General features: G+C 45.2%; 1 protein-coding gene across 1 annotated transcript; it reads left to right on the forward strand.

Annotated features, from left to right (window-relative positions):
• Positions 1 to 5,462: 5,462 nt before the first annotated feature.
• Positions 5,463 to 13,724, forward strand: ESX1 (ESX homeobox 1). Its single transcript, XM_086470450.1, has 5 exons — positions 5,463 to 5,562; positions 5,647 to 5,884; positions 5,979 to 6,024; positions 11,936 to 12,222; positions 13,499 to 13,724. Exons 1-5 carry the CDS (start codon positions 5,463 to 5,465, stop codon positions 13,722 to 13,724), a joined length of 897 nt encoding a protein of 298 aa, XP_086326576.1.
• Positions 13,725 to 15,282: the final 1,558 nt, after the last annotated feature.

Genomic DNA, 15,282 nt, shown 5'->3' on the forward strand with positions numbered 1-15,282 from the left:
GCTGTCATCCACAAACATACACATACGCTTCCTTTGATCTTTCAAACACTTTGTGGACAAGGTGAGCTTTATGATTCATCTGTCACATTTTACTTTATATGAGAGCCAAAGAAAACCAAGGAAGCAGTAGCAATGACGTTGGTTAAACACAAAATTATGAAAATGTCATTTAGATCACACTCTTTTAGGGCATTTTTAATGGCATTAGGCAGCAACTGCAACACAGGTTATCCAGCTCATGACAAGACTCAATACAACTCCAAAACACCAAGTAAGAAGTCCAGTCAGCAGTGTAAGTGTGACTTGCTTGAGGACATCCAAAACAACCCAGATGTGTGGTGGGTTGACCAGGTGCCCACCAAGCTGCTCTATCACTCCCGTCCTCAGTGAGACAGTAGAAAGAGAAAATAAGATGGGAAAAACTCGTGGGTCAAGATAAAGGCAGTTTAATAAAGCAAAACCAAAGGCTGCACATGGAAGCAAAGGAAAACAAAGATTAATTCTCTACTTCCCATCAGTAGGTGTTGTCCAGCCACTTCCCAGGAAGCAGGGCTTCAGTAGGCATTGCGCTTGCTGTGGAAGACAAACGTTGTAAAAATGAATACCCGCCCCCCTTCCTCCTCTCTCTTAGGTTGTATTCCTGAGCAGATGTCACACAGTACGGAATATCCCTTTGGTTGGTTTGGGTCAGCTGTCCTGGCTCTGTCTCCTCCCAAGATCTTGCCCACCCCCAGCCTACTGGGTGAGAGGGGGAGTGTTGGAGAGACACCATGGTGCTGCGGAGCCCTGCTCAGCAGTAGTCAAGACATGAGTGTGTTATCAACACCTTTCTAGCACTATGAGGGCTGCTGGGGGGAAATTAGCTCCATCTCAGCCAGACCTGATACAATCTCCACCCATTATTCCATACCATTGGCATCATGCTCAGGTCCCACATAATTCAATACATATATCTATCTTCTAACCACCCCATTGTGTTAAATTCTCATTACTGAAATCCCTTCTTACCAACACTTACAACTTATACTACATACTTAAACCATCTTTATACCCAACATACAGACTTACACATTCTCATTAACTACTGTCCCCTGTCCCTTATCAGATGTTATTCTACCATTCTACGGGCTTCCTCCACTCTCCAAATGTTCCTAAGAACAGGCTATGACTTGGGCCCCATAAGATGGCTGCTCAGGACAGGAGAAGCAGCACGTTCAATTGCCGGGCAAACACCACTGGCTTGGTTTGGGTCATCGTTGTACTCGTCCGGTTCTTTGCGAAACTCACTCTTCGTTGGCTCAGCTTGTTCCTGCTACATCACTTCCTACAACATACAACTCACATCACAGATTATTTTTCCCCCACAAGGTTAAGTCTCCTTGAGGCACACATTGGGTCTCCCCATCCTTCTGTATTACCCACCAAGTACACACAGGTCCTTGAGCAAAGACAACCCCACGAACGGGTTTGCCTTTTCCCATGGGAGGAGCAATCCACACCGCCTTCCCCAGCCACTTCCCTGTGTGCACTCTGGGGACCTTACCTCCTCCCACAGTATGCAGGGGGTTTGTTTGGGAAGGACCAGGACCGTTAGCAGATCCTCTGGTGTTAACCAGCCAAATGGCTTCTACTAAATTTGTATCCCAGTGCTTCCATGCTCCATTGCCCAATGCCCTCAACATAGTCTTTAACAGTCCATTATATCTCTCCAACTTTCCAGAGGCTTATGGGTGACAGAGGATGTGATACACCCACTCAATGCCATGTTTCTTTGCCCAGGAGTTTATGAGGTTATTTCAGAAATGAGTCCCATTGTCTGGGTGCCCCACTGGGTGCCAAAAGAGGACTGTGGTGGGTTGACCCCAGCTGGACACCAGGTGCCCACCCAAGCCACTCTATCACTCCCCTCCTCGGCTGGACAGGGAAGAGAAAATACAACAAAAGGCTCATGGGTCAAGATAAGGTCAAGAAGATCACTCAGCAATTGCTGACAGGGGCAAAACAGACTTAACTTGGGGAAATAAATTTAATTTATTGCCAATCAAATCAGAGTAGGGTAATGAGAAAATAAAACCAAATCTTAAAACACCTTTCCCCTACCTCTCCCTTCTTCCTGGGCTCAACTTCACTCCCAATTTCTCTACGTCCTCCCCTGCAGCGGCACAGCGGCACAGGGGAATGTGGGTTGCGGTCAATTCATCACACGTTGTCTCTGCCGCTCCCTCCTCCTCAGCAGGAGGACTCCTCACACTCTTCCCAGCGTGGGGTGCCTTCCCACAGGAGACACTCCTCTCTCCATGGGTCCGCAGGTCCTGCCAGAAGCCTGCTCCAGGACAGGCTTCCCACGGGGTCACAGCCTCCTCCAGGCATCCAGCTGCTCCAGGGGGGGGTCCTCCAGGGGCTGCAGGCAGATATCTGCTCCACCATGGACGTCTATGGGCTGCAGGGGGACAGCCTGCCTCACTATGGTCTTCACCACGGGCTGTAGAGGAATATCCACTCCAGCACCTGGAGCACCTTCTTCCACTCCTTCTTCACTGACCTTGGTGTCTGCAGAGTTGTTTCTCCCACATGTTCTCACTCCTCTCTCCACTGCTGTTCTGCTGCCAGAGGTTTTTTTCCTCCTTCTTAAATACATTATTCCAGAGGTGCCACCACCATCACTGGTGGGCTCAGCCTTGGCCAGCAGTGGGTCCATCTTGGAGCCAGCTGGCATTGGCTGCATTGGGCATGGGGGAAGCTTCTGGCAGCTTCTCACAGAAGCCACCCCTGTAGCCCCCCTGCTACCAAAACCTTGCCATGCAAACCAAATACAAGCTGGAAGGAAGACTACACTGTGTTGTAGAAATAATCTTTATAATATATTCATCCTTGAGAATTTCCAGGTGTAATATTGTTCACTTAGTCATAAAATAGGAAAAGTGCTAGAAAACTGCAAATGAATACAATGAAGCCCCTTGGAATGATGCACGAAACCACAAAATAGGACTGACCTCCTCATCCAGCCATTTTCTGATTAAAAAATATACTTTTAGCTCAGTTTCAAAAGAGGAAACACCAGTAAAACACAACTGTAGAAAGTAAAAGAGCTTCCTAACAGATAGCTCTGCTGAAGGCGATGCAGGAAAATGCTTTTTGTAAAAATCAGCCTGTCAGATGGCTGTTGCTGAACAACTTTCAAGGAGATAATGGTGCTTTATCTGCTGTTCGGGTTGTTCTTGGATTTGGTTTGTTTGGAACACAAAAGTAAGAAAACTGAGTCACTTTTGGCTCTGGGAGATCTCATTGCAATTCCTGGGCCTGATCTCCAAGATTCAGAGGCTCCTCTTTGGGCAGCTATAACCTGGGAACGAAACGCATCACAGTGTGTTCCACAACCAACGGATTCCTTGATAAGGTTCTGACAAAGCTTCTTGTGGCCAGCAGAAACCAAATCGCTCAAATCCTGTTTCCTGGAATTGAAAGAAACTGTATGATAGACATTTGGTCCATAGTATGCACAGAACCACTGTTCTTTCCACCACAAATGAGTCCCTAAGCCTCTGAACACAGGCAAGGTCTTCAGTGAAGACCACACGCCTGGCTCTCTGCCCCTACAAAAGGCTACAGATGGACCTTATGTTTTCCACACGCATCTTGAAAAGGGATGATGACTTCCAAACCCCACTCCTCCGAAATGGCCCCAGCTGAAAATTACAGCCATGTTTGGGGACACAGAAGCTCCGTTACATGAGCGGTCTCTGCCTTCCTGTGCTCCCCTCAGCAGTCACCACTATCACGGCTCTGTGACCCTAGCTCTCTGATGGCATGCTTCTATAAACATAAGTAGGACCTTACAAAGCCAAAGAGAGAAAAGGTAGTCTGAGGTTTGAAGCTGAGGATCAGGATCTAAACAGGACAAGAATCCGGATAAGGTCAAGAAAATTCTACGTAAAAAACCACTTTCTGTAAGCACTGCCCTTAAATATAGTCATCTCTCATGAAGACAGGCTACTTTTTCAAGTGTTAGCATCGGTAAGTGCTTTCCCAGAGCTTGTCAGGGAAGGTGCTGCAGGAATGTGTTCACGAAGGTATTGCTTCAGGCCAAACACAATTTTTGTAGTGAAAGGAATAAAGTTGAGGGCTGACTCAATGAAGAGCCTTGCGGCAAAGCAGCGAGACAGCAAGAAGGAGGTCTGTCAAAAACCAAAGACAGAAGCGCTAAAGCACATGTGCAGCCCCAGTGATGTAAAAGGAGAGGAGGACAAAAGAAAAAGATCATTTGTTTGTGGACTACAATGCCAGAAGGAACCAAAAGATTATTCAGACAGACTTCTCGTATAAGACAGGTCATAGATTCGGGAAGCATCTCCACAGTACAGCCTTTATGTCTTCAGCTAAAAATGTAAACCATCCAGCCTTGATGCAAAGACAGACAGCCCACCCAGAACTTCATGAGCTGTGTTGTTTCAAAGGTTAGTTATAAAGAGGGAGATTTTTAAGTCTATGTTTAATTTCTAATCTAAATTTGTCTGGCTTCAGCTTTCAGCCACCGGTTTTCGGATTTTATTTTTTTAAGCCCTTTTCCACTGCACTCTCTGTGAGATTCTCTAGAAACTGGTATTTCATTCTCATCCCCTGAAATCTAGACCTCAGGATCAAGTAATTTTGTCATCTAATTTATGTCAGTCTCTAGCAGTACACCACAGCGAGATCACAGAACTGCTGGAAGTCACTCTGTGTAGGAAATAGTTTCCAGACCTCCTGTTGAGGAATCATTGCTGTAACAACACCGACAGCAGCATTCTAGCAGGAGCAGAATTAAAGATCTCCAGGAAAAAAGGCTCAACCTTGCACGCTTCTGTGCATTTTCCTCGCGCTTGTCGGCACACGGCACTTTGCAAGGTCAGTCTTAAAAAGCTGAATTCAACAAGTTTTAAGTCCAGCAGAAGTAACAGAGACCCAAACCCTAACGTCCCTTCCGTGCGAGACAGCGAGCTGCCCCTCGCACCCTCCGAGCTCGGGCAGGTGCTGTCACGCTCGCTGCCTTCTGGGGCTGAACGCGAGCCCCGACCCCGCGGCAGCGGCTCCCGACGACCCGAGCGAAGCTCTCCCGCACCCCGCCGGGCACCGGCAACACTTCACCGCAGCCGCTCCCCGCCCGCGCCCTCGAAGGAGGCTTTAAAAAGTTGTCGCCGGCCGGCGGGGGCCGGGAGCGCGAAGCCGGCGGTTTCGGCCCAAGGGCCGGGCCCGCCCGTGGGGCAACCCCGCCCGCGGGGCTCTCTGCCGCCCGCCCGCCCGCCCGGGAGGAGGCTGCCCCGGGCCCGGCCCCTGCGCGGCGAGCGGGGCCCGGCGCGTCCCACCCCCGGCCTTGACGCCAGCGCGCTAATGAAATGCTAATACCGGGGCGCGGAGCCGGGCGCTGCCCGCGCCAATAAAACCCGGCGCGGCGCGGGGGCCCGGCCCGCCGCCAGCCCGCCGCTATGCAGAGCGCGGCCCCCGCCGCCCCGCCGGCCCTGCACCTCCTCACCTCCTACTTCATCGACAGCATCCTGGGCCGGGGCCCCGCCGCCGGGCGGCACGGTGAGGGGCGGCGGGGCTGGCGGCGGAGCGCTGCCCGCTCGGGCCCACCCCCCCCCCGGTAACTCCCCGCTTCTCTCCCCTCAGGCGAGGAGCGCGCGGCGCCGCCGCCGCCGCCGCGGCCCGCCCGAGCGCGCGCCCCCGCGGAGGAGCCGGTAGCCACGGGGCGTGGGGGGCGCCCTCCCGGCGCGGCGGCAGCGGGCGGCGAGGCGGCGGGTCCGGTGAAGAGGAAGCAGCGGCGGTACCGCACCACGTTCAGCACCTTCCAGCTGGAGGAGCTGGAACGCGCCTTCCGCAAGTCCCACTACCCCGACGTGTTCACCAGGTAGCGGCCGCCGGCGGGAGGGGGCGGACGGACGGGCGGGGGGGTCGGGCGGCGCTGGGGCAGCGCGGCGGCTAACGGTGTGCTGCCCCCGCAGAGAGGAGCTGGCCGTGCGGCTGGACCTGACGGAGGCCCGTGTGCAGGTGAGTGCCGGGCGGCAGCGGGGGCGGCCGCCGAGCCGCTGGTGCCCGGGGACACCCCCCCCTCCTCCCTCCGCGGCCGCCCCGGGGCTGGGGGCCGAGCTCCAAAACCACCCCGCGAGGGCTGAAAGCAGCTGTGGACAATAACGCTGCACTGGGCCTTCCTCGGCTGGGGGAGAGGTCGGTAGCGGAGGGGAGCCGCAGGAGGTCGGGGGTGCCGGGTGCCCCCCGTTTGGGTCAGTTCTTCGCGGACGGAGCGATTGGCAAAGTTACCTCAGCGACGGGAAAACAAACGGCGGCTTAGGAACCTTCCCAGGCGGCGCTTCGCACTCCCGTTTTGCTGCCGGCTTCATGGGTCTAAAGGCAGGTACTGTCTCCTGAGTTTTGAGATTATAAAAACAGTATTTAAAAAAAAAAATAATCAGTTGGTTTACAGCAAATAAGCGTTTCTGTGGGGCATCCTAAGCCATTTACCGAGGCTTCAGAGAAGCTTACACTCCTTTCTTGCTCTAACTTAGCTCAATAATACAGTCGTGCTTCTAAGTGACTGGTTAAAACTCATAAAAGATGAATTTGACATTCGTGTGCCAGTCAGGCACTGTCCAGGAGAGTTTTATGACCTAGCTGGGCTGTAATAACAGCAACACCCATGGAACTCAGCATGTGGGAACAGACACTAATCATCTTGTAGCTGCAGTTTTCTTAAGCTATGCATGACCCTAGTAGCTTTTCCTGACTCTTAAGTGCTCATACTTAACAGTACATCTTAAGAGGCAATTTCTTGAGATGCATTTCTTGTATAGGCTAGAAATCCCTTTTTATACAGAAACATTAGCTTTTTAAAAAAAAAAAAAAATAAATGTTGTTTCCAAAGGTATGAAGGCTTTCAAAGTATTTTTAAGCTCAAAATGACAGTTGTACTAAATTTGGCTTGTGCTGTATATCAGATACGGACTGACCTATTGCTCCAGCCCAGCTCTGGGTATGTGCGTACTTGTGAAAGCCTGAGAACTGGGGCAGCTCCTCAGTGTGACAGCCTGATTGACTCCTGCATAGCTTTGTTACTGTTGATGCCAGATCCTTGTTTGCATACGTTGTCATTACTTCAGTCGCTGGATCTGCAATAGTTCACACTAGCTAACATCTGTAAAGCTGTAAGTTTTTTAGCTTTTTACTTTAATATGCACCATCTTCAGAAAAAGGCCTTAGCAGTATGAATGGTACTTCATAACTGACTCATCCGAGAATACCTCGATGCACTTTTCAGGTTTTTTTTTTTTTTTGGTGAACTTGAGGGAAATTATGTGCCCTCCCCCCTCCCTAATACCAACAATCACTAAAACCCCTAGTCACTGAACTACCCCAATATCTGGCAGTTACACATAGCGTCTGCCAGTGGAAAGGACATGAGTGAAAAGCTGTTAACTTACCTGTTACTGTCGTGTTCACTTTGTGGGGTACTTGCTCCGTAGTCCGTTTGACCTGTGAAGGAACGGTGCAATGGTAGATGGCAGAGATGAAATCTTCTCCTATTGACTCATCTGAAAGAAATGGAAATATTTAGGTTTGATGGAGTCAAAAAGGGATTAACAAGTGAAATAGCAGAGTTGATGTATCCCCAGAGAGCTCTTCCTTGCACCTCCTCACTCCTTGTCAGATCTTAACACGATTCTCCTGGGCATGAGCACACAGTCAGCAGTTAGATTAGGGTGAACTTCCACTGCACAGTGCCTTTCTCTGTGTATGTGTTCTTGTCCTGTGGTAGAAAAAGGACAGCTTAGCCTGGAGGGAAGAGGATGTGCAGGAACAGCTACTGTTAGATGGTCATGTACAGTAGTACTTAACAAGCTATCTTAATTCCCAAATACTTGCCTCATATGCCCATGCTCATAGTTGCTCTGTATGGTGTCCTGTGTGAAACGAAGACTTCCATACCTGACCGATGGTACCTGGCTAAACCAGCTGACATGAAAAGTGCTATCTTTTTATTTACTCGGATGTAAACCTGGGAAACAAATCTTACCAAGTGCAGTCAGACCATTTCTTCATCTCAGTGTGTTTTCAAATTGAGGTCTGCTTCTCTGGGGAGAATCCTCTGCCAACCAGCTGAAATGGGTACCAGCCACTACCTTGTCCCTCACTCCTGCATTTTGAGTCCTACATGGAAATGAACAGATAAGAAAAAAATTTGCCTGTGAATGTATTCTCATTTCAGCATCACTTCAAAGAGATCCACCTCACCCAACCCCTATTATTTGCTTGTACAGGGGAATGGAGAGGGCAGCAGGAATCTTTGTATTCTTCCTTACCTTGGGAAAGGGGTGGTCTGAGAGTCTGCAAAACCTTTTTGTGATCTGAAGCCATGTCTGGATGCTCTTCAATAACATTTGCATCTGTTATTGCCATTCTGCTTCTCATCATTCATATTGTTAGGATAGGAGGAAAATAAGAAAAAGTTAAGGGAATATTTTATTTTCTTAATGTGAGGAGAGAAACATTACTTGGTTATTTCAGCACCATAAGCTGCATCAGTGTTAAAACATTAGTTTACAAATATAACTGATCTAAGGGTCCTTGTCATGTTTTGTGATTACAAGCCTGTATTCAGCTACAGCAGAAACACGACACAGTTAGTTATATCTAGTCTATGTGTCTTTTTATCATTGTTAGCTATTACATCAATTAAATAGGATACATTTTTAAAGAAAATTACAGCAAGCAAGCTATCAAATTTTACATGCTCACCTTTTTCTTTTAAAAAGACCTAAATCTCTTTTGTCAGATGTCTGGCACTAGTAATTACAAAAATAATCTGGGTAATATTTAGCATACAATTCAAATTTGATGGTTTAAGACTCATCTTTGAGTACTAAGTAATGCATTTTTTCCAAAGTATTTTACCACTGATATTACAGTCATACCATAAAAATCTGAAGACTGGTATAGCAGTTTCTGTTATGTTTCAGTTGGCGCTTCAGATGTGTCTGAAAATAGACTAAAGGCAAGTTTAGCCTTTTATTGGAAGCAAAGGAAAACTGCTTAACAAAAGGTTCAAGATGACTAATCTGAATGCTCATAACTATTAACGTATGCACTAAATTTTGGAAGCGGTTTGTCATGTCAGTGTAAGGTATGAGGCATGCCTGTGCTCCTTTTATCATTTGCACCGATGAGTTTGTACCAGTAAGGAAATGAAACCCAGCTTTTTTTCTAAAGATAATTATTAGATATCTATGCTGGTATTTCCTTCTAGTTTGATACATACAAAATCTGAGAGATGACTAAATAAGTTTGATTGTAAACTCAAAATCACCTGTTACATAAAAAAATTGTTTTGCAGTCAAAGTGCATGTCTGAGTGATCAAAAAGATTCACTTTAGGACAGAGAAAGCAGAAAAGCAGACATTTCACATTATTTAGCAAACATTTCTTTATGAAGACAGATTAAACAACAATGCTAAGATTTAGTAAGGAAATTAATACCTTTGCAGCATTTGTCTTATCCTTTTTAGTAAAGGCTTATCTGCATATCTGCATTATCAGACAGTTCACTGCCTTTTTAATTGGATTTTATTTTCATAGAAAATACTAACACCTTTGAGTTGGTGGTCTTCTGTGGGATCTCAGCCAAGAACCACTTACAAATATTCGGGATTACTGGTTAACAGTAATATAAAGTTATCTGATCGCAGTAATGGAGTTAATTTTTCTTACCAGACCCCTGTCTTGGACCAATACGGACTGAGGTCTAGTCCTGACTGTCACACAGGCATAGCCGTCTGGTGTTTCACTCATTCAGGTATTCCTCTGTAAGACATCTGATCCTTTAAAGCCTGGGGTTGCTGGAGAAATGGCCAAAGAATGAGTCAGAGCACTCAAGAATTTTAAGTACCAACTTCAAAATTTTGGTGTTCTGACTTTTATTCTAAGTGCACCTCTCTCTGCTGACTGCCTGCGCAGGGAGACGATTCTGCCTTAGGTACGTAACCTGAGGGGCGTGAACCCCACCTCCAGGACAGCGACTTCCCAGTGTAAAGATGACATGCCAGGAAAGGACTAGAGTAGTAGTTCTTCGGCTGGCTCCTGAGCACCCCACAGCGAGTGCTTTGAAAGAGTAAAAGGTTACTGACATATAAGGCAACAACATCAAACTCAGGAGAGCAAAGCTGTGGCGTGCTACAGCCTTCTGGCTTGGGTATCATCGCACCGGCGTGCGGAGGGCTTGCCTTCCGAACACGCTAAATATTATTTAAGCACCTGAAGGTAAGTCACATCACTGGAAATGGTTATATGACATGTCTGAGATTAAAGTGCAGCTGGGAACCCCAAAACCTGATTTTTAGATGATACACAATAGAAATGTAAAAATCTTTGAAAACAGTTTTGACTGAGATATAATTGCAGATACAAAAAGCAAGTATTCAAAAAAATGCATCCATAAAACTTCTGCATCCAAAGGTTTTGTCATAAACCAAATTTACATAGAATTTTACTATTTCAGAAATACTAATACCAAAGGAATAACAATTTTTAGCATCTGTTGTCATGTTTTTGAGACTTGAATTTTTGCAATTTAATTTTATTATTTTAGTTTGTTTTAGTGGTTTTGCTAGATTCTTATTAAGAAGTGATCTACATTGTAAGGTAAAAGACCTTCGCATTTGAAGTTTGCCATTGTCCTAAATCAGAAGTAAATTTCAGAAAGTCATCATTCTGTACAGGACAGACGTTGGTCTTTCCAATGACTCTTGTTCCTTGTGTTACCACCGTCTACAAAATACTGGGACTGGTGCATTCAAGTGTTATACACAGAATGTGCTCGCAAAGCGGCTCACTGAATTTCAACAGTCGTTATTATACAAGACTGCCAGGTGGGGTTGTGGGCCACAGCTAATGCCTTTCTTCCAGATCCAGATCCAGTTCAGAATCCACCTTCAATGGCCTCCACTGCAGCAGGGGCTAGAAGACCTGAGCAGCTGAGTACGTTTGGATGTTGAGCATTCGGCCTCGGCAGCATCCATCTCCAAATACCTTTGTTGAGAGCTGATGCTCTTCACTCTACTCTCTGCTGCCATCCTGGGTCTGAAAGGTTCTGCTCAGTGAATGCTAGAGAGTAACAGTGTGAAGAGTCCATTTTCTGATCTGTAGATTCAATTGACTAAAGTCTTTAAAAGATGTTTAACGGGCTAAAATAATGACTAGTCAGGCTTGAAGAGGCAATACACTCAACAGCTTACTCCACTAATACTAGCTAAAGCCCCTTTAGGAACAGCTTGATACCCTGTTCTAATACTGCGTACTAGATTTTCTAGTTTAGTATTGGCTTTCACTGCAATTCAGTTAATCGCTTTCGTGTAACTATATGCTGTTTGCATTCATCATAGATAACAAAAGCTTCTCATTTTACTTTTGAATCCTCTGTATAAAAATGTATGGTCCAGCTATGAAGATAAAAAGCACGCACCAGGCCTATTTACTCTTACAGTCATGATTAAGTTGCTTCCTGAGGTATCTGTACAGAAATAGCCACGTCTTGGATGGCTTTGTTGAAATTTAATTTTCAATAAATAGCTTATGAAAGGAAGAATGATAATTTTTAATAACTGATCATGAATTCTCAGGTGATAGGTTTATATATTACAATGGCTTTCAAACAGAAGGGACTATTCAGTCAGAGCTAGAGAGTAGTCAAATTTACAATATTTGTAACTGATTTATTTCTTAATAAACCCACTAAGGCATTTATGAATGGATCTTTGGTATTAAAGAAGTGAGTTTTGGTTTTTAATATGAAAGAAGTGGGTTTTGGTTTGACAGTAAATATTTTGCTGCCTGTGTCACTGCATGCAGTAGTAGCTGGTAAGACAAACTGCAGAGTAAGTTCAGCTAATACCTGTATAATTTCTTATTGAAGGTCTGGTTCCAAAACAGAAGGGCAAAGTGGAGGAAACGTGAAAAAAATGAAATTCTGGGGACTGTTCCAGGAATCTCCTTAACGCACCCACTTGGTCTATTTTTGGATGTTCCACTGAGTCATTCTCCCCTCCTAGATCACACGTGGAGGTCAATGCCTCTTTCAACATTGGCCGTGCCATCCATGTCTCCAGCCTTTAGTCCTTCAGCCTTAGGGCCATTTGGCCTCAGCAGCCTTACCTGGACTTCTCTCTTCAGAAATCCTATTTTAAATCCACATTTTGGAAGGTATAGAATTAAATGTTTTTTCTAAATCTCAAAACTGTTAAAAATTGCTGCATTATTATTAGTTTGATACTCACATGTTCTCAATAAATGTGCTCCCATAGGTAAACTTAAAAATGGGGTTAGTTCCTGTGTAGGATCACTTGATTAGGAATGGCAAGATTTTGGTTTAAGTCATGCTAGTAAAACCTTAACATGTAATTGCTCTTTGAAGAACAATTGTGCATACTTACTGAAATTTTGGTGTCGTTGAACTTTAGTCTTCACATAGACTGCTGGAATCTGGATGGCTCCAGCTCCATCCTTAACTCTCAGACTGACGCAGATTACCCTCCATAAAGACGGGACTGCAGACAGACATGGCTTGTAGGTGATCTGACAGAATGAAGGTAGACATTTCTTCTCAGGAGACCAGGAGCCTGGCTGCATATGTAAGAGTGACACAACTCTAGAGAGATTGAGAGAAAGAGAGAGATCTTCCCAATTCTTACATGTCCTACTAAAAGCCAGTCCTTTTCCAGGTGATGTGTTCTCAACACAGAGAGCAAGCCCTCAGCTAGCCTGCTTTTCTTTCTCTGAGGTCAGACACCTAGAACTCCGACAATTCCTTTCAGCTGAACCTGCTGGCCAGGCTTTCTTGCCTGGCAAACTGATGTTTATCAGCAAAATGCTGCTACTGCCCTAGTGCACCCCATAAGATAGGAAATAGCATGTGTGTGTGTGCGTGTATACATACGTGTGTAGATACATATATATAAAAAAAAGATAGCAGTCTCTTCTTGCTGAAATTACAGCCTGTATCATAGTTCCATATTAACTGACAGACAAATGCTGCTTTTCACATTGTCTGAACAAATTGGCTGCATAAACAGCCACATAAATTGGTCGCTTTATGAGGTAGTTTATTGCTTTCACAGAACACGCTGATCTACAGCATCCAAGGTTTGTTTAGAAAGGATTTAGCGTTAGGAGTTAAGCACATGGTGCTCTTATAGGTATCTGCGTGCCATGTCTGATCATATCTCTTATTTACTTTAGTTAAAAGTGTTTGGGTGTTTTTTTTTGTTTGGGGTGGTGTTTTTCTGTTGTTTTTTTCAGAGCAAGACACTATACTGGAAAGTATAGCTAAAATACATTCTAGAAAACAAAATTTGGAAGAAATTAGAAATTTTGGCACTTTTTTTTCTAATACTTTGGGTGGGGGAAGCTGCAACTCAGTGCGTGCTTGTTCTCCAAAACAATTCTTAATTTGGATAATATTGACTTCTTTCAAATACAGGTTTCTCAATGCTTTAAATCCTCTCATGACAACAGCTTCAGTACTAATGAAAGCTCCTGGACCCCCGTCAGACCCTGCTCTTACTGCCTTCACTGATCCAGCAGCAGTTGAAAGGAAAACGTCAAGCATTGCAGCACTAAGACTCAAAGCGAAAGAACATTCAGCACAAATCCCTCAGTTAAACCTCATCTCCAGTCTTACAAACACTGACAAAGAACTTTGTTAGGAGCTGTCCCGCAGACTACAGCCACGGAGGGGAAAGTGAATGCCTTCTCCAATAAGTAGCTCCCATTAGCGAGACACATTTAAACAAAGAAAGAAAACACACACACAGAGCTGTAGTTACTCCACCTTCAGTAATGAACTGAAAGGAAATAGCCCCACTAAAATTGATCTCCTTCATTGCAACATGAAATCAGGTAGTAAATTGGCTTGGATCATTTCTGACACTACAGAAACAGGAACTATCTAATCTTTGTAATTCAGGCTGACATGAATCCGAAGCTTTGAAATCCCCAAACTCACCAGATGCTAGTCCAAAGGTTCAAAATTCTTTGTAGGAATGACTTCACTTTTCTAAGCAATTCTTAACTCTTCTCAGGAGGAACTCTTACATGCAGTACTTGAGACGTAAGAATCAGTACACGGTTACTAACTTTGAGACCATGCTTCATGTTGAAGTGCAAATGCCAGTGATATCTTGCATTTTAGACAGACTTAGCAGGAACGAGATGGGGACTATTTTCAGTATAGGCTTTTGAGTCAGAACTAGGTTTGTATAAAGAGTACCTTGTTTCAAACTAAAACAAGTAAATGTTTGCTTTATGTTCAGGGTGGCAATGTTTTAATAATTAAAAAGGTTTAACCTTTGTGTATGAAAACTGTATCCTGTGAAAGTAGGTTATCAATGTGCAGTAAACTGTGTGTGGATCTCTATGTATGTACATACACATTGATAAGTAGCTTATAGCTGTAAATATGAGGTTGCTTTTAGCATGATTACTGACACAGTTTACCAGACCAGTAAGTTAACAGGTTACTTGTACATTTCCAGACATTTCATGCCTTGAGTCGATTCAGAACTTAAGTGAAAGCTAAATGTGAAGTGTTAAATTCTTCCTTGGACTGATGTTGGAATGAATGAAAAACAGAGGCCTTACTGAGCTGGAGTCTACAGTTCAAAGTCCTGGACTCCCTTTCTGGCTTCAGACAGGTCATTTTAAAGTTTTTGCTGAATTTCCCCGTCCAGGAAATGGGACTAAGAACAACTCTCTCATCTATAGGTGCGACGCTTTGGTGTGAAGTGAGGATAAGTAGTATCCTCCTTTTGCAGCTTACTCGCCTACCTCACAGGGCTGTTGTGAGGACTGATTAAACAAACATGACACTGTGCAAATGGTAGAGTTACACAAGTGCTAATTGTTGCTTAGCAATTACAAAAGAAAGGCCAACAGCTGACTACCCATGAAGATTACCTTTCCTGCATCCATCACAGCAGTCCAAGCAAGCTCTGTTTCTGTGGGTTAATGGGACAACGTGGAACTCTTCCCACTGATGCTGCCTTGTTCCTCAAGACTATTCTCAAGCACTTACATTTACACTGGAAAGATTTTGTGTTTTAGAATTTCTTTCTCAAGGCAGCTCTGGGACTACCCTTAAGACTACACGGATGTTTTCAGGCTAGAGTTCCGAGCGCAGAGCTCCAGATAGCTGACTGCTGCCTCCATAGCCTCCTCTGAGCTTGTACTTGGGGCCATGACAGAGAAGGCAGTTTACTGGATCAG

The sequence above is a fragment of the Leptosomus discolor genome, chromosome 9, assembly GCF_034619465.1.
Source record: "Leptosomus discolor isolate bLepDis1 chromosome 9, bLepDis1.hap2, whole genome shotgun sequence".
Classification (NCBI taxonomy): Eukaryota; Metazoa; Chordata; class Aves; order Leptosomiformes; family Leptosomidae; genus Leptosomus; species Leptosomus discolor.